The 18,823-nt window shown below is 54.8% G+C and overlaps 2 protein-coding genes and 1 long non-coding RNA gene across 4 annotated transcripts in view; 2 read left to right on the top strand and 1 right to left on the bottom strand.

Moving 5' to 3' along the window:
* DDX31 (DEAD-box helicase 31) overlaps positions 1 to 7,250 on the top strand; it is a 74,018-nt gene extending 66,768 nt beyond the window's left edge. The window contains 2 exon segments of the mRNA XM_059925911.1: positions 5,709 to 5,872; positions 5,875 to 7,250. Of these exon segments, the coding sequence (XP_059781894.1) occupies positions 5,709 to 5,872; positions 5,875 to 6,020 (310 nt within the window). The 3' untranslated portion in view covers positions 6,021 to 7,250.
* A 2,865-nt stretch (positions 7,251 to 10,115) lies between these two features.
* LOC132368008 (uncharacterized) lies at positions 10,116 to 15,685 on the top strand. 2 transcript variants are annotated; one of them, XR_009503910.1, is made up of 2 exons: positions 10,116 to 10,481; positions 14,877 to 15,685. It is a non-coding gene; the product is annotated as an uncharacterized LOC132368008 (long non-coding RNA). The 2 variants fall into 2 exon arrangements; XR_009503909.1 differs by lacking the exon at positions 10,116 to 10,481 and adding an exon at positions 13,868 to 14,003.
* Positions 10,476 to 17,674, bottom strand: BARHL1 (BarH like homeobox 1). Its single transcript, XM_059926612.1, has 3 exons — positions 17,215 to 17,674; positions 13,109 to 13,331; positions 10,476 to 11,504 (listed from the first exon to the last, which is right to left on the bottom strand). Exons 1-3 carry the CDS (start codon positions 17,672 to 17,674, stop codon positions 11,210 to 11,212), a joined length of 978 nt encoding a protein of 325 aa, XP_059782595.1. The 3' UTR covers positions 10,476 to 11,209.
* Positions 17,675 to 18,823: the final 1,149 nt, after the last annotated feature.

Raw genomic sequence — 18,823 nt, 5'->3', positions numbered from 1 at the left:
CGTCGCTTTCAGACCTCGGCCATCTCTAAGCCTTGTCTCTGTCCCCCTTCCCGTTGTGGGCGCCTTTCCGGGCAGCAGGTCGGTCATGGCATCTACATACTGATCGCCTGTGACCTGCACGGCCTGGCATCTGCCCGCCACCAGCTCTTCACTGGGTCTGGTTGTTAGGTGTGAGGCAGAGACCCACTTTTTCTCCATCTCTGCGTCCACAGAGCCACTCAGGAATTTTCTGGAATGATATCCACTGCCTCAGCAGGGCTCCCCTGGAATGGAGTGTCTCCTGGGGCCCTGGGAGTTTTACAAACGCTAGAGTCGGTGTGGTCCTAAGAAATCGCAAAGAAGGCATCCCTAAAATGGGCAGCCCATCAGCATGCATCTCTGCCGAAACAGAATCCAGAGGTTAAAGAGCCCTGATGCACTTCCTTTTCCTTCGATGGCCGTAAAAGGTCTGATAGCTTGTTTCCCTTCAGTAGGCTAAATTATCGTCCCACACTGGCGGGTTCTGCACCTGAACTACTTTGTTGCCCCAGGGGGACTGCTTGTCACCTTCTCCCTGGAGTTGTTGGTCACTCTCACTGTCATCTGAGAGCCCCCTAAACCCCCTCAGATTCTGTGCCTTTGCTTCATCCGTAAGGGCGAGGCAGGAGGGTAGAAACTTGGAGTCAGCCTCAAGCCTCTGAAGCCTTCACTGTCTCCTTCCACGATCACTCAGAACCCAGGCTTTTCTTCCAGTCTGGGGGCTTGCTTCTGCTGCAGCGTCCTTGGGGCCTCAGTGTGGCCCTGGGTCATTTGCTTACAAGCAGAATTTTTCAGATTAGAGAAAGAAATACACTTTACTGGTCTTCTGTTTGTCTGTTTTAATTATACCACAAGAGAAAAATCCCTCACAAAATCAAACAAACTGAAAGCCAGAGGCAAAGAGGTTTTTGATAAGTAAAAATTAAAATACTTTGATATTTCAGCCCAGGGTAAAATTGTACCACTTGATTTTTTTTTCCCCTAAAGTGAATATACTGTTTTTCCTGATTACAAAAATAATAATGTGTTTATTGTAAAAATTCGGGAAATAGAGAAAAGCTTAAAAATCATCCAATAAAAGCCCACAATCCAAGTTAATCTTAATTCACATTTTTTGTGGCTCATACTTTCTCTGAAGGTATACATGTAGGATTTTTTTATAACTATAATGAGATTGAGCAAATCATGATTTCTTAAACTGCTTTTTTCACTTGTTATCCAGCTGTTACTCTTACGATGCACTTTATCAGGGGTTCCAAAAGTCTTCGAGATCTGCTATAATGTGAACATTGCTTTTGTACTGGAAATATTTTGTGTGAGGAACTTGCTCCTTATTTTGGTAAAAACTTAAGGCACAGCAGTTAAGTGTGTACGTCGCGGAGTCGGAAAGTCCTGGGCCCCAATCCCATCTCTCCCTGGACGTGCTGTTTAACCTCCCTGCACCTCGGTTGCTGTGCCTGTGGCGCCTCTTTCACAGGATTTTTGAAGTAAACGAATTAGTTGCCTCTCAAGTGCTTACAACAGCACCTGACGTAAGTAGGTGTCATGCACATGCTAATAGTACAGTTATTATTAAAGTCACAGAGCCAGAGTCAATGGCTATGATTTGACGTGCTTTATATTTAAATCCGTTAACAACCCCTGTAATTGTTATTTGCTTATATGTTAATGTGTGTGGTGGACCCCACTGACGTCATCATCATCATCAACATCTACTCTGTAAATATGGCCTGCAGGGAGTGTTCCAAAAGTCTGAAGGAATGTACTAGAGGTACATTTCAAGACCTTGGGGAAAAGATTTCTTGTTCAATGACTGCCTCGGATAACTGGATGACTCTTGGGAAGAAATAGTTAAATTCGCCACATCCTACCATAAGCCAAAACAAAATCTAGATAGAATTAAAGCAATAGCAGGCTAAAAGAAAATATCCTTGAATATTTTAAAAATGCTAGGGTGAGGAAGACTTTTCTAAGCATGATCCTAAAGCCATAAAACATAAAAGAAAATATTGAGAGACTTGACAATACATAAAAATGCATATTTTATCTTCTGATAAAATTTAAAATTCTGTCCTGCAAGAGAATGCCATTAGCAAAAGCCTGCGTTAGAATGGCTTTTTACCTAGGATGATCGTCTATGAATTTATTGATAAAGTTGGGAGAAGGTCCTGAGAGCTCTCTTCTCCAGTGGCCATCCTAGCAGGCGTATTGATTTACTAATTAGGCTGTGATTTCACCTCATTGGCAGTGAAAGTGGCATCTGCCTATACTGCTGGGTAATCCAGCCTGGTAGCCAAGGGGGGCGTTATCCAGCCTTCACTACAGGGGAGTTCCCTGTGGTTAGATAAACTGATCTGTTGCTTGGTAACTACAGGATTACTCTGGTGGATGCTCAGGACGCCCATTTAAGAGGGGTTTGGGTGTTTGGAGGGCAAAGAGGGCAAGAACGTTGGCAAGTTTCTGGGAGAACTGCAGCTTGGCAGGAGAAGCCCATCGTGGGCTTGGGTTTAGAACATTTCATCTTCCCATCTGTACTTTGCCTTCTCGGCACTGGGCCTCAGAACAAAGGAAAAGCAGGCAGCAAGCTGGCCAAGGGAAAGGTGGGTCCCATTGGGGTGGCAGCTGACAGCAGGGGAAACCCCTGCAGGGTTGACCCCAAGGTTCTTCCTCCCGAGGAAGAGGTCTGGATCTGGAAGGCAGGAACCCCTGTTTGCTGTCTGGACCACCACTCAGAGTTTGAGTTTGGGTCCCAAGTCGGAAGTGCATTGACTAGAATAAAATCATAAAGTAGCTAGGAAATTTTGAGATCATAACCTCAAGGCAAGCAGGACCGTCTCCAAGCCCCGCTTTCTAACGGCATCCTCTGCCTCAGTCGGTGTGGACTCAAAGCCCCTTGATAAATATTCCTGATCCGTGGCATGACACACGCACCAGAAGTTACCTTCCACAGCCCCAGGGCTGGCTGAGTTTGCCTGGGAAGGGACAGATCTCACGTGACTCAGAAGCAGACGAGAGTGGTGTGGGCGTGTGTGCACACACCGGTGTGTCTCCTGCCTCGGTGTGGCCCTTGCTGCCGGGTCTGGAGGCCCAGCGGCCTGAGCCCAGGTGCGCGGCCCAGCACCTTCGGCCGGAAGCGGGACGCATCCCCGGTCTGCTTGCGCCGCCGGCAGTCGTGTATCAGTCCCCCAAATAAGAGTCTGGTTATTCATCTTGCGTTAGCAGTGGCAGGAGCCGTCGTTGAAGTGGTAGGGCTTAGGCTGGGGCGGATATTTTGACTGAAATTTTGCATATTTTGAAACTCAGGTTGTTACATTTAAAATTATACACGAGGTGAGTACCTGCCTTCAAACAAGGGGGGAGAGAAAGCGTTCCTTCCCGTCAGAGCCTGTTCACTCTGGCTGTCGTGTCACCTGGCTAAAAATAAACTGCAAGCACAGGAACTGACAGCCTTCCGTTTGGAACGAGTTTAGCGCGTTCCACTGCAGGCCCGTCTCTTGCCGCTTCCCAGCCACGCGTGAGACCCAACATGTGGACGGACCTCCCCCGGACACCAGGGCACACAGTCCACACGGGCAGGGTCCGGGGGGCTAGAACCGCTGCTGTGCACAGAAGGGTGACGCGGTCACCGGAGCCCCAGGCCCACCGTCGAGGCCCCAGGGTCAGTCCTGGCTCCTGTGTGGCCTGGGGCGGGGGACAGGGAGGCGGAGGTCCGCTTGGCATCTCTGGGCTTCAGCTGCCCCGTTTTTAACTGTGATTGTCTGCAACCCACATGCCAGCCACCAGCCAGCACTCCGTACGTCTTACTCTCTTTAATCTTTACACAGCCAATGTACTTTGTTCCAAGTATCATCCCCATTTTTCAGATGAGGAAGCCCGCGTCACCCGTTCGCGCCATTCAGCTAATGAGCGACAGCCCAGTTCCAGCCCAGGCATCTCCTTCACCCTTCAGCTCTCCCCTCACTCCTCCCTCTGTCCTCTGGCCTCTGCCCGCATGGTCCCACTGACACGTTCACGTGAGACCGCGAAGGCCTCCTCCGCGTCACATCGCGGTCATTTGTCCCCCTCGACCCCGCTGGACCTTCCTGTCCTGCCCAGTTGTTCCATCGGGACCAGCTGCCTGGTGCGAAGAGCTCAGGCTTTGAGCCCGTCGGCGCTGTGTTGCGTCTGGGCTTCTGCTCCTGGAGCTGGATGGCCTTGGGGAGGCTACTTACCTCCTCCAGTCTTGGTTTCCTTGTCTGTAAAATGAGATGGTAGCCATACCTGCCTCTCGGAGTGAAGCTCAGATGTGGTGACGTGGAGCGCAGAGAGTCCTTCCCTGTGTATCTCTCCTCCTTTCACCAAGTCCCGTCCCTGCCCTTGCATGTACTCTTGTTACCACAGCTGCCTAGCCCTTAAATATGGGGTCCTGTTATCCCCTTGCCTCAAACCTTTTTCCCAACACAGGTTGACTTTGCATTTCTCCCCGTTTGTCGTGGTAGAAACTGTTGTATGACTGACACGGATTTAGCCCCGCGGTTGCTTGCATCCTGCCTTCTGCAGCGTGAGTGTAAAGAAATATGGTTGCTTTAGCCTAGTTACAATGGTGTCCCTTTCTTAATCAGTTTACTATCACGGTATTAGTCCTGTTGTTAATTCCTAGGCTTTAAAGGAGTTCTGTTATATTTATTTTTAGTCTGATTTATCTTCTGATTTTTACAGCAAAGGGAAGTGCTGTAAATATAAGTAGCAGAGGGTAACATCTGCCTTTTGTAAGAACCCAAGACACTGCCACGTCAGTGTTGAAGGAATTGCAGGCAGAGCAAGATGGATTCTCTGGTAACGGCTCTGTTGTTTTGGTTAAGATCCTGTCTTAAGAAACATTATTTTACTCTTCAATTTTCATAATCATTTTTTCTGTGTACGACTGAACTTCTACAAATTTCCCCCTCTGCTTTTCTAATCAAATAAATGATGAGGCCGCTGTCCTTTGAAAACCGTTAGCAGGATTCACCATCTGACATTGATTTTCAGCCTTGGGCATTTTCCCTGCCGGTTGGGGCAGGTGAGGACCTCCCTCCCATTCCTGGGGCTGCTGCGGTCCATTCCCGGTGCGGACACTGACCGGTCTGCCAAAGCACACCTGGGTTTGGGGTTTTTGGGGTCAGAAATAATTTACAAGAGTCTCTTCGGTGGGTGAAGAGGTGTCTGTGGCGGACACCCCAGCCCTCACTGTTTGGCCGCCAAGCCGGGTCCCCAGGAGGAGGCCAGTTGCTTTGAACTGCACGGGAAGGTGGGGGCTGAGGGGGGCGTTCCCAGGAGCTGCTAGCCGGCGCTGACGGCTGAGTGTTGCCGAGTTTCAAGGCGGGTTTTTCCCCTTCTTTTGGCAAACCGCTGTATCAGGCACCTCATTTGCCATCAGAGTGGGAGTGTGTTTCCGCTCTTTTTTTCCCCATGAAAACAACACAGAACAAAGCCTCACTTTTAAAAATGCCATGATATTTTGCCACCGTTATGAAAATCTGTCAGCGCCGTATCTAATCTTCTGGTGCATAGAATATCAAAACAAGCGCCATTGAAGGGATTGTACTTCTGTTAATACAAAAATGTCAGTTCTACAGTCTTGGAACCAGCTGCCATCAGCCTCTTTCCAAATGGAAAAGAAAAAAAGTAATAAAGTTTCCTTTCCCCCTCTGCTTGTTACTGTTCTTCAGGCCTGACCTTCATAGGAAGACCCAGAGTAAACAGCGCCTTGCTGAAATCTTGCGTTCCGAATACTCCAGCGGGATGGAGGCCAGCGTCACCAAGGTCAGAGAGCAAAACAAACACGCAGGGCCCGGCAGCCAGCCTCGCGGCGCCGTCCGAAACCGGCGCCCAGCCTTGGCCGTGGGAACAAACTAAAGCCGAAAGCCTCACGGAGGGACAGCGAGACTTCCCAGAAAGTAGTTTTAAGCTCTGCCCCCGCGGGACTGGGCCTCCGTGGATCCCGGAGGGGGCATCCTGTTCTCTTCCGAGGAGCCTTGTGAGGACGAAGGGTGCCCCCCCCCCCCGCAGACCCGGTGACCCGGTGCGGTGCCGAGACACGCCGCAGCCTGAGGGGTCAGGGGGGCGGGGGGCGGCACGGGATGGATTAGCCGCTAACCTGCCTTGTAGGTCTCTCTCTCGGATTTATTCCATCAGTGCCCGTAGACCACGTGGTGCCACCACGACTTCATGTAAAAGACTAATGTCCTTCGCTGCAGCCGGGAAGGGATTTGATCCCGCCTGGCGATGACATTCTGAAGAAGTTTCGCAGTTTACTTCAAGCTGCCCTCTCAACGCATATATTGGCCTGAATTTTGTAAAATGAGATTTTAAAAGCTGGATTGAATCGCTAAAAGAAGAGAAAAAAACTGTTTATCAAATCATCTTCTTGGTGTATAGATGCTTTATTAAAACGGACCAAAGGAGCATTTGGTGTGGGTCCCGACCGCCTCCAGGGGTCTTATTTCCCGTGCGCAGGGGGCTCGAAGCACCACGTCGCATTTGCGTGCAATGCTCTCTCCTCCTTGTCCAGGGAAATTGTACTTTCTCAGGACTAATTGATTTACTGTTGCCTTTTTATTATTTGCGTTTGAAGTCAAAGGGCACCAGTGTCCTGAGCTTTTCCTCCCATCGAATCCCCTCTTGTCTTCCAGAAAGGTCCTGGGGTCTGTATTGTGGCCCAGGCCACAGCTGCCCCTCCCCCACTGTGTTTCCTGGGAGGTTTGAAAGAGGACCCCCGGGGCATATTGATTTCCCAATAAATGTAAGATTTGGACACGGGTAACTCCAGAGGGGTCCGAAGGAGAAGGGGGGAAGCCTCGGCACCTCTCTCTGCGCTGGGCAGTGTCCTCTCCACTTTGCCTCCTGTCCTCAGTCCACCCCCGCACCCTGAAGTTACTGGCCTGGGTGTCGAGGCCCCACTTCTGTAGACCCTCCAGATCACATGAACTCAAGGGCCAAGGGAGGACCGTGAGAGTTACAAGGTGGGCTGTCTATGGGGATCTTGGGGATCGGGGTCGGCGTCCCTGCATCCATCCTCGGGTGTAAGGTGAACTTTGGCTGGCACCACACCAGAAGGGACTCATCGGAAGGGTGACTGTGAGCCTAGTAAGCCCTGGTCCTCTGCAGGAGGGAAAATGTGACCTCGCAGACCTGGCTGTCACATAGGAATTAAAAGGAACGGTTGGTGAAATCTGTAACAATGATAATAAATAAGTCAACCTGCAGCACAAGTCATACTGACTTTGGGCAAATCTGCCACCTTTCTTTTATTTCCGTGTGTAATGGTCCACGTGATTTGAATGAGAAAAGGAGGGATCAAACTTTATAAACAAAACCCAGCTGTGTGAGAAACAGGATTAATGCCAGTGATCTAGGATGATCAAAGAGGAACCCTACTCTTTAATTTTTTTTTTTCCCCATAGTATTCATTCCATTAAAGGGTGAGTCTGCAGAGTTCTGCACTCCTGGTGGGGGGGGAGAAGTGCCAGAACTGTGCAAAGCATATAAGTGACTGTAATTCTGAGATGGAAACTCACTCTTACTTCGCTGACACTTAGGTGAGGGTTTCTTGCCATAGGTGCTATGTGGGCCTGTTTCTAAGTAGAATCAATGTATTACCCCCAGTTAATAAAGAAACATGGATTTAGCAGATTTAGGGTTAATATTATCTAAATTTAAATAACCTTAAAATAAATCTCTTTCTTATTATGGCTCTTGACAGATTATACATTTCAGGCATCAATTAGGCAAAGCTTTAGCCTAATTCCACTGTACCTATTCTAATTTTGTGTGTATTTCCAATCGTGCCTCTTTTTCTAATTTCTCAAACTTACCTCTTTCTCTGTGTCATAAGCCTGATCCCCATATTTAAAAGTCAGAGAATCTGGACATTTCATGGAATGTTGCAGCCTAAAGCTTTTTCCCCTCATGGGCTTGTAAAATGCTTTTTTTTTTTTGAATCCTAGACATCTTCATGTTTGCAACCCTTAGCGGCTGCACATCTTCAGAGGGGGCCCCCCATTCTCACGCGCTGAAGGGCAAAGAGCCCTTGGTGAGTGATTAAGGCAGCGCTGATGCAATGCAAACGGCATTTTCCACTCTCAGAGGAGCAGAGCCAACCAAATCTCGGCAAAGGACATTTTGACAAAGCCCAGTGGATTCCTTTGATTTTTTCCCCCCTGTGGTGAGGGGAGGAGAGATTTAGGGAAGAAAGGGGAGTAAATGAGAGCCCCTTAAGGCAGGTGGATCCAAATGGCTAGCGCCCTCGGTGTTTAGCACTTGAGCCCCTCAACGTAAAGTCAGCAGAAGCCGTTAAAATCCAACCATCGCTTCCAAGAGACAGAAATTTAAGGCTTTCTTTCCACTGGAGAAGTTGCCCTGCTTGCAAAGGGCGCTCCACTGGTCTCGTTAAATTGCCTGCATGACCATGACGCCTTACCTCTTAATCTGCTCCACGAGAAGAAAAGTTCGTAGCAAAGCCTTTCAGCGTGCTGGCGGCTGGGCACCCCTAAAATCAGCTCGACTTCTCGAAAATGCCCAGAAGCCTTACAGCAAGGCTGGTTGGGGAATCTCAACTTCTTCTCCACTTTGTTGCCCCTGCCCCCGTGGAGTCTACGTTTATAAGTTGGGGGGAGGTGTCAGTGGAGGAGCAGAGACACTACCCTCTCAGTGCCTCTCCAGTTGTCTTGCCTGCTGGGGGTCTCACACAATTCTTCCCCCCCCCCCCCCCACCTATTTTAAATGAGAGTTCACCCAGCCCCAGGGTTGGGAACCGAGAAACCAATTTAGCCTTCTAAATGGATGAAAGCCGAAGCCCACCTCACTGCAGAGGCTGTAAAGTTATTATCACAGATGGGAAGTGCAGGACAATTTAAAATATTGTAATTATAAACTTGTAGGGAAGACTTGTTCTTCATTAATGTAAGATATGAAATCACCTCGGCGGTACAAGGACAATTACATAGTTGGGAATGTGTCTGTGATTTACACGGCCGCTGTGTAAATGTAAGGGTGGTTGCTCCAGTCTATGTCCTTCACTTACACAAAATGAAAAGCACACCAGTGCAAGTTGTCCTTTGATAGATTTTTAATATGATTTTAAAGAGTTTTGTTTGGTCTCATTCTTATTCAATGAGATTAATTTAAAGCACTTATCCCCTGGGTTTAAGTCAATCCATGTAGGATTTGGGCAGGGTTTGTTGCGTGGGGGGTTTTGTTTGCAGGAGACTGTGAGAGACTCCTTTCCCACTTCATTAACCCTGAGTTGGGGACGGTCCCCCGTCACCCCCCACCCCAGCCAGAGCTGGGGATTTACCAACCCCCATTCACATGCAAAAGAACTTGAAAGCCAAGGGGCTCCTTGACTTAATTAGCTGCTGTGCATTTTGCAAAATTAGAATAATACCCTCACCATCCCGGGAAAGAAGAGCGGTGGTGTGAGGGTGTTGGGCGGTGGGGAGGAAACAGTAGCAGGGTCCGGCTGGGGTTGGGGGGGGGCGGTCAGCGTTTAAGCAGAACCCCACCCCTCCTGGCCAGGCAGTCCTCTCCGAGAGCAATCCTGCCGCAAAACTGGGGAGAACTCGGCGTGCCGGCCCCCAAACTTGCCAGCCCTGGGCTGATCCTGGGAGTCTGAGCTGCAGGTGGTGTGTGGGAGGGGGAGCACCTGAGCCCACCTCCCCAGAGAGGAACTGCCTGTGGAGGTGACCTTGGCCCTTTGAACGTGAACCGGAGGTCTGGAGTCTGGCTCAGAACTTAAAGCCCTCTCCTGAGACCCTTGGAGTCGCAGGCTGGGGCCCGGCGGCTGACGCTGGGATCTGGCTTCCCTCTGGGTCGCATCCCCGCATCCCCCGCACAGTCCCCGCGTGAAGGGGGGAGCGAGAAGATGCGGGAGTCGGGGGTGACCCGGCGGCGTCAGGTTCCCAGCCAAGGCTCATCGGGTCCTACCCGGTGCGGGGGGGCCGAGAGCCGCGTCGGCGAGCGCGAGCGGCCGGGGCGCGGGGAGGCCGGGGGGGGGGGGGGCGGGGGTGGAGTAGCCTCGGAGTCCATCTGTCGCCCCCGCGCCCGGCGGGTCGGTCACCAGCTGCCGGCGCCCTTGTCGTGGCCAGATGAGCCGCCTCAGCGAGGGCACCGCAGCCCGGCCCGCAGCCCAGCCAGCCCGGGCGCTGACCCCCACCGCGGCCCCCGGGACCGGCTGAGCGTCCAGCAACCAGATGGGGAGGCAGGGGCAGGCGGGGGGCAGCGTGCTCTCCTCACCGTAGAGATGGGAAGACTGAGGCCAGGGAGGAGGGGAGACCCCTGCCCACGACCACAGCACCAAGGAAGAGAGGGAGACGAAAATGCTTCCTTACTGAGGGCGGAAGGAGCCCGAGTCCCAGAAGGGGAAAATGAATCTCAAGGAGGGACGGGGAAGAAGGGCCGAGCGCGGACCCACCGACGGAGCGCGGACAGGCGCCTGGTCATTTGTAAGAAGTTTATTTCGACATTTAAAAAAGAGAGGGAACCCGAGGGGCCTGGCTGCCCCCCGGACGGAGGCTGGAGATGGGGACTGGGGGTCGGGGTAGGTGGGCAAGTCCCCTGACCCCTTCCTGCCCCGCCTGGGAGGAGGGTGGGCACAGGCCACAAACTCACTGATTCACGGACACAGTCACGGGCTCATGGGTCACGAATAAATAACTTCATATACACTTTGCACACGGTATGTACAGCTCTGCCGTCGGCCCTGGAGCTGGGGGGAGGGGCGGGGCGAGGCTCCACACTCCCCTTCCCTCCGCGTGTCAGGGCTGCGGGGAGAGGGCTTGGTGCACCGCTGGAGCGTGGAGGGGGAGTGGGAAAGGGCAGCATGGGGGTCGCCCACCTGCACCGGGGAGGGGCAAGGGGGCGCGGGTGGGGAGTGACGGGGGCGGGGCGTGGGGATGTGTGTACCCCCGGCGGTGGAAGTGGCTCCCTGATGGAGTGGCCGGGAGTGAGGACGCCGAGGATGGTTAGGGAGACTCAGTCCGGGGGTCCGGGACTCAGAAGACTTGGCATTTGGCCCTTCTGGGGACACTGGGCTGGACGCCAGGGAGGGCCGGACCGGGGGCCCCTGGGAAGGGGCGTTGAAGCCCCGAGCCCTCCCAGAGGCAGGCGGAAGGGGCCAGCGCGGAGCCCCGGAGCGGGGGCCGGGTGCGCCGCGGGCCGGCGGGCGGGCGCTTCACCGAGGCTGCGCGGCCCTCGGGAGGACGCCGGCCAGCGGGGGCAGCGGCGGGGGCGGCTCGCTGGCGCCCTGGAGTCCGTGGATGAGGATGCGGGGCACCAGAGGTCTCTGCAGGGCGGGCGGCGGCGCGCTGGGCCCGCGGTACAGATACAGCGCGGCGCCGGGATCCAGGTTGGAAACTAGACTCTGCGGGTAGAAATAAGGCGACGGGAACATCCGCTGGAGCGCTGAGTAATTGCCTGCCTCCGCCAGCAGCTCCAACCCGACGGCCGTCTGTCGCTTCCATTTAGTCCTAGGGACCGAAGTAAACGCGTAAGGCGGGGTCAGAACTGTGGCGCCCGGAGACCCCTGCCCCTCACGAGTGCTTGCCCCAGAGCGCCTGCAGGGGCACCAAAGGGGTCACACTATAATTCGTTAATAAATAACGGGCTGCCAGGCCCCGTCTAGCGGGTTACATGCATCGGCTCCTTTAATCTTCCACCGGCCTTCCGTGGCTGTTAACCCCACTTACAGATAGGAGAACTGAGGCGCGGGCCAGTTTTCAAGATGGTCTAGGAAGAGGAGACCCCGGGTTCTAAGCTAGGCTGTCTTACCCCACAGCCCGGGGTCTGCCCTCGCCACCCTTTGCTCAGGGGATCGCAGACTGGGCGCTTGGGGCGGGGTGTGGGTGCTCCCGCTGGGCATCGGTCTCCTGGGGAGGCCTGAGGAAGGCGAGATCGCCCCGGACAGGACGGCGGGGGCGCGGGGGTCGGGTCGCCAGCTGTTGGGGGGGACTCAGTTGATCCTCCCAGCGGCACAGCCGGCCCGGCGGAGGCCAGCACAGCCGCGGTACCCCAGTTGGAAGCTCGCGGGCCGGAGACGGCGGCGGGAGGGGATGTGCGCACGCTCTCTCCGCCGCGCGGCCGCGGCCGCGGCAGTCCGCACGCAGATCCGAGGCTTCGGGCGAGCCCTGCAGTCTGTCTGGTCCCGAAGCCGGGAGGCTACCAGCAGAGGGTCGGCTGGGGTTAGGGGAAGGCAAGAAAGCCGAGGCCACACTGGCTGCCAGGGCTGCGGCCGGACTCCTGTGCGCACCTGGCCGGCGAGGCGGTCCCCCTGAGTCGGACTCAGCCGCACCGGCCCCGTTTCCCTGCCTGAATTATTCAGCATCATCATAATTGTGTAATTACTGTAACGGGCCTTAATTATTGATGCCCGGAGCAGTAATCAGGTATTTATTATTAATGGGGCAGCGTGTTCTGAGGCTTGTTTATGGAAAGCACCGTTCCGGCCTCCGCTAAGCGTGTGTGGGTGACTGTGGTGTATGTGTGTTTGTATTACTGACTTGCGTCGATGTGAGTGTGTGACTGTGGGTTGAGTGTGTGGCTGTATGTGTGTGCTTTGTACCTGTTTGTGTTTCTCTTCATCCTGTGAATGTGTTGGGGAGGGAGATTAGGAAATACCAGGTTCAAGACCAGTGCCCAACACCGATTTCCCGGATCCCCAGTCCCCAGGAAGCTAGGGCTGGGCCCCTTCCCTCCTTGCGTTTCAGGGCTAGAAAGGCTGAGGAGGCCAGAAGAATCCCCCCGGGAGAGCTCAGAGCCACCCCCTGCCCCCCAGCAGCTGCCCGGGCTGGATGGGGGTGGTAGGACGTGGCTAGGGTGGGCAGGCTTGGCCCTCCAGTGGCCCACATGTCTGTCTGTCCACCTGATCGACTCTAGTCCTGTCTCTCTCCCTCACCGTGGACTTCGGGCAAGTCCTTCGCTCTCTGAGTCCTCAGTTTCCCCAGTTTTACAGAACGGGGAAAGCTCAGGGGCCCTCCCTCGGCACATCAGATCATGTACTGGTGGGTCGCCTGGAGGGGCAGGGAGGAGAGCGGAGGGGGCCCTTTCGACCCTGTCCCCCGCAGCCGGGCCTCACCTGCGGTTCTGGTACCAGGTCTTGACCTGCGTGTCGGTGAGGTTGAGCGAGGCTGCGAGCTCCATGCGGTCCTGCACGCTCAGGTACTTCTGCCGCTCAAAGCTGCGCTCCAGCTGCGCCAGCTGATGGTCGGTGAAGGCCGTGCGTGCCTTGCGTGGCTTTTTCAGGCGCACCGGGGGACTGTCCCTCGAGCTGGAGATCTCCCGGTCGCCCTCCTCCTTCACTGTGGAGACACAGCCGCGCGTCAGGGCCCGGCCTCGCCGCCGCCTTGCCACCCCAGCCGGCGGCCCGTCACAGTCGGTCGTGTAAATGTGGCTCCCGGTCCCATGGAGCCGCGGCAGAGCAGCTCAGAGCTGGGACCTCCCAGCCCCCAGGCCGAGGAAGACTGACACCTCCGGGGAGAAGTAACCCAAAGCCGAGAGAGAACCCAACCCCGCTCCCGCGTTGCACCGGCGCTCCCTGGAGGGATTAACGGGATCCACCAAGTGGACCTGACAGGGGAGTGGAGAGGAGGGGAGGGGACCCAGGGGTTCCAGCCCGGTGGGCTGTGCGGATGCGTGCTCAGGGGTGCAGGACTGTGCCCCGATTCTCTGGCTGCATCCAGGCCAGGAAGGGAGGAAGCTGGGGGCCGGAATCTGGGGGAGAAAAACCCTCGTGGAGGGACAAAAACCCGTTCACCCTGGAGCGGACCGTGGTCCTGGAGAACAAATAATTGCACCCACATCTCGCCTGGCCCCTGCATGGGTGTGAATCTATAGAGATGGTCCCCCTGTTTCTTAAACTACAAACAGCGCACAGCACGGAAGGCGAACCCCCCGGGCGCCCAGATCTGGAAGCATGAAGCGCTTGGAAAACTAAGCGGCACGTTTGCCCCTCGGATGGGCACATCGCAGAGGTCCGTGTTTCCTTGTCAATACGATGCCTACTGTGGCTGTCTTGTGTTTCCCCCTGCCCCGCCGAGTCGGTCAGAACACCCCAGCAGGGTCCCTGCTCCTGAGTCACAAGGATGGGACCGAACAATGTGGTTTCTTTCTTCCCCAACACTTTCCTTTGGGGTTGACGGCACTGCAAATGCACACTTGATCAAACAAGCTCACTGACCTCCCTCCTCCTCCCCCTAAAGCGATGATGTGACCAGACACCACCTCCCCAGAATTGGCAGTGGGGTTTGGGGCTTCCCTTCCTCTCTATATTTTCCTTTATGCTGAGTTTCATTGAGCGTGGCGTTTGCAGTGACAGGGTTCAGCTGAATGTGAGTTGATTTCTCTCTGTAGGAAACAATAATCCGGTTAATTGAGCCACTAGGGAGCAAGCCTTTTCAACCGGAAAGGCAGCGTTTGGAGGCCGGGAGGGTGCCGGGCGCCGGGTGCACCCAGGCGCGTGAGCCGGTGGAGTGCTCGCTGGGCTTGTGAGAAACCGGGGCCCGTGCCTGCCTCCTGCCTCGTCCAGGCCAGTGCGCAGGCCTCTCCCTGCCCTCCTAGGCTCCGCCGTGTTGGGGCACGGCTGCCTCAGGAGCTAGGGGTGTGTTGGGATGGGGGGGGGGTGGGACTTGAGTTCTGTCTATTATGCCAGGCAGGTAAAGTTTAAACAAGTTCAAGGAAACAATTATCCAAACCTCAAACTTGGTATTGTGGAAAACTTACTTTTTGACCTGATTGTCTGGACTGACTATTTTGGAAAATCCCCCATTTCTCAGGGCTGAGCTCCGAGGTCGGGGGTGGGGTGAGGGTTGAGTTTGGGTTTTTTCTCGAATCCCTCTCCGGCACAGGCTGGAGCCTTCAGATATGCACTCGCCGCTGTCCAGCCTCAGCCTCCGAAATAGGCTCAACCCAGATCTCAACGCCTCAGAGTTCCAGGCCCACCGACCCTGCCTGCTGGGAGCAAAGCACCGGTTTCATTTCTCCACGGATATCAGCTCTGGCAGGAAGACTGCGCGCGCGGCAGACCGTCTTACTTCAAAGCCCAGCTTCTTTAAACGTTATGCCGAGGAAGCTTTGTACCAGAAACTCGGGATGGGACTGAACTTCCCTCTGTGCCCTCTTTGGAGGAAACGACTGTTAGCTTGTTAGGTGGACAGGGGAATCGCTTAGATGCCCACCCCATGTGTCTGTCTCTCGGCAAGATTTCCTAACGTGGGTCCTGAAAAAGTCGCTTCCATCTTTGAGAAATGCTCCAGACACTGTCTCGGTGGTGGATATTCTGCTGCCTCTTCACCCCGGGGTTTTGGCGGTGCAAAGGCAGCGGTGCCTAAGGGTGGGGGAGACCTTCCTCCCTCCTCAGCTCCAAACCTATTTAAGCCATATGTGGACAGCTGGCCCTCATCACCTCCCTGATCAGATATCATCAGGGACAAGAGAAGAAAATTGATATTCCAATTATCTTAAACGAAACCTCTCCTCAAAATCCCACCTACGGGCAAGAAAATAAAAGGAGACAAGAGCCGAACCCTTTCACAGCACCAGCACCAGACACAAGCATGCAGGGCTGGTGGGGGTGGGGTGCGGGTCTCGCCTCTTACCCTAGACATAAAACTGGAGTGTTGTGGCTGAGAATTATAAAGAATAAGATATGATGTTATACATGTATATTTACGTTGCCTCCCTTGCTTACCCCTCCTCCCCACCACGCACCTGTCTTTCTCCCGGGCAAGTTTTCCTTGCCTCTCTAAACAGGCCGTGGGGGGAGGAGGAAGGGTCGCTGGGCCACATGCGTCTGGACCTCCGTCCTGGGTGCTCTAGCCCAACCTGCCCGTCTTTTAGGCACGAGTTGCCCAGTGAGGCTGACGGAGGCTCCACCAGTTGTGTGGGGAAGTGGAGGGAGTGAGATATGGAGTGGGGCCCCAAAATGGGTTTCGGTCTGAGGTCAGGGCGTGTCCACAAACAAATTCTCGGTTGGGAAGAGAGTGTTAAATGAGCATTCCGAAATTTTTGCGAAGACGTAGTGCGAGTATAGACCGGGAGGTGTAGGGCCCCCAAGACAATAAAGAAGTAGCCTTTATAGGGAAGTTTTAGCTCATGGAAAGGGTTCTGGGAATTAATTATAAGGCTGAAAGAGCTCTGAACAGCCTCTGCCAGCCCCTCATTTTCTGCTGGATGGGGACACAGGGCTCTCTCCCTTGCAGCCCTGACACTCCTTCCCTTCCTGCCTCCTGACTTCTTCCTAAGAAAGAACTTTGCGCCTCTGGCCTCGCCAAAGACCTAAAGTCAAGGCAGTGGGCGGGGGCGAGAAACAAAATTAGGGAATTCTTTCTCTCCTTCTTCTCTTCCTTTTTTCCTTTCTTCCTTCTTCCTTTCCCCTTTCATCTTAATCCTGATCTCAGCTCCCTGGTTAAAACGGGATGGAAAGGAAACAACAACAATGGACAGATTCATGGAGGTGAAAACTAAAGTAAAGGGGAAGCAACCCCAGGATAGGCTGGGTGCCGGGGAATCTCTGGGTCCCACACACAGAACCTGAAGTTGATAGCTCAATGCACTTAAAATCAAATCCAGTGGGAACAGTTGGGCGGGTGCAGAGACCTCCCCTCTCGAAGAGACCTCTGAACCCGCTCCGTGCTTTTGCATGATTCCCCAGGCCCAGATCACACCGGGGCCAACGGGAGGGAAAGCTCAGTTCTCCTCCCCCCGCTGGAAATTCAAATTAAAGGGTGGAAAATTCTGACTGTTCTCAGGGCTCCAGCTGAAATTTCCTGCTAGGTTTTCACCCTTATAAAAGGGGGTTCAAGCAGAACCCTTTGGGTCTTCTGTTGCTTCTGCAAGGTCTTTTCCCAGAGAGCCACTGGCCTGATAAGAACTTGCTTCTGCCCACCAGTGGGTTGGAGAGTCCACCGAAGTTTGGAAAGTTTGCTTTGTGCGTTTTGGGGAATCTCTCCTGGGGCACACAGCGTCCCTCTCCTCACTCTCTCCGCTGGACTCTTTGTTGCTTGGAAACATAACCACAGGGCCGACTGAAAGGCTCAGACAAGACCGACTGCTGAGCCTGGGCCCTGGGGGGAGCTCCGAGTGAATATGTGTACGTCCCCACGTGTGTGCCTGCCTGTTTTAGTACCAGTGTTCAGAAATATAGCATCCCCCCCACCCCCAAGTTTTCAGCTCGCATTTTCTTACCTTTATACTCAGAGTCCGATGAGGCATTGCTGCTACTTTTGTCCAACTTTTCTCTAAAGTCCTCCCCGGCCTTGGCCGCAAGACGGCCCCCAGGCTCAGGAGCGGCTGGCTGCCCGCTGCTAGAGTAGGGTGCACAGGCCGCGAGTGGTTTGCAGTCAGCAAGGATGTCCCTGATCAGAAAGGAGGAGCTCACGGTGCGAGACTGGGCTGGGGCTGAGAGCTGCCCAGGCTGCAGGTGGGAGTCCAAACCTGGGCCCGAAGCCCCGCCAGGCCGCGGGGCGCCCGTCTCCAGACAGTCCCTTCCTGGCGAGGCTGGTGAAGAGCAGTCGCTCTCCGAGCGCGGACTCAGCTCCAGGGGCGAGCGGCAGTCCCCGAGCAAGGGGTCCCCCTTGGGAAGGGCGGGGCTGCCCGCTCGGTGGGAGAGAATGGAGTCGATCCCAAAGCCATTGGAGCCTTCCATAGCCAAGCTGCGACCTGTCCTCCCCAAAAGCTCCCCACCCCCACCCCCCAACCCCAGCCGCCGCTGCCCCTGCCCCTAGCTGCGGGCTGGCATGGGGAAGGCGGGCAGGGAGCCTGCGGGCACCTTGGATGGAGTTCAGCCTTAGGGGAGCCCGGGAGCTCTGGGCCAACCTCCTCTGCGCATTAGATCCAAAAGGGCTCAGCGCGTCTTCTGCAGCATCGCGCCGAGCCGCCGAGCCGAGGGGGGTGGTGGGAGTGTCAGGGAGAAATGGGAGGGAGGGTGCGCCAAGTTGGGGAGAGCAAAGGGGGAGACGGACGGCCTGAGCTCCCCTTTGGCACAGAAGAGATGCGAAGACGTTGGAATCTAAATAAAGAAGGGCTTTTGAAAAATCCAAACTGGACGCTTCCTCCAGGCGAGCAGTGGCCGAGGGCAGCGGGGTCAGCACCGCGGATAGCAGCGGGCCCGAGCCGCGCTACCAGCCGGCGGAACGGAGCGCACCTGGCGGCGTCAGCACCGCGGATAGCGGCGACAGCGGCCCTCGGCGCATGACGCTCCCCACCTGGCCGGGGAGGTCCTCTCTCCGCGCTCCCACAGCTCCTGGGGCCCGTCAGCACCGTGGACAGCACCTCCCGGCTCAGCTGTTGCAGCTCGCAGCCCGTCCTCCGCGCGCGCCTTCGCCTCCCCCCCTTCCTTTAAAAAATGAACTTGTGTCACTTTTACTTTGGGGCTAGGGTTTTTTTTTTTTTTTTTCGTTTCTTTTTTTTCGTTTTTTTTTTTTTTTTTTTTTTTTTTTTTTTAAAGGGGACTCGCCCACGTGTCCCCGGAGTGATGACGCTGATTGGCTCCGGCCGATTTTGGGGGTGATGTCACGGCTCCGCAAGCCGCTGCCCGATTCCTTTCGGTTTGATTAAAAGAGACACTGAATTAATTACAGCACGGACCCAACTGTTTACCGGCGATTTCCACACGGTTTGCTTTCATTAGGTCGGTGATGTGGCTCCTAATGAGGGTGATTAGCTCAAGGCGGGTACTGGCTGGCGGGGAGGGGTCCAGAGCCCGGCTGCCGCTGCCGTTGGGTTGGAATGTGAGGTTTCTTAAGTCCCCCCTACACTTTCCCACAGTTATTCAAATTATTCGTCCGCCAGGCTG

The sequence above is a fragment of the Balaenoptera ricei genome, chromosome 6 (genome assembly GCF_028023285.1).
Source record: "Balaenoptera ricei isolate mBalRic1 chromosome 6, mBalRic1.hap2, whole genome shotgun sequence".
NCBI lineage: Eukaryota > Metazoa > Chordata > Mammalia > Artiodactyla > Balaenopteridae > Balaenoptera > Balaenoptera ricei.
Note: the sequence above shows the minus strand (reverse complement) of the source record. Positions and strands in the feature narration are given on the sequence as shown.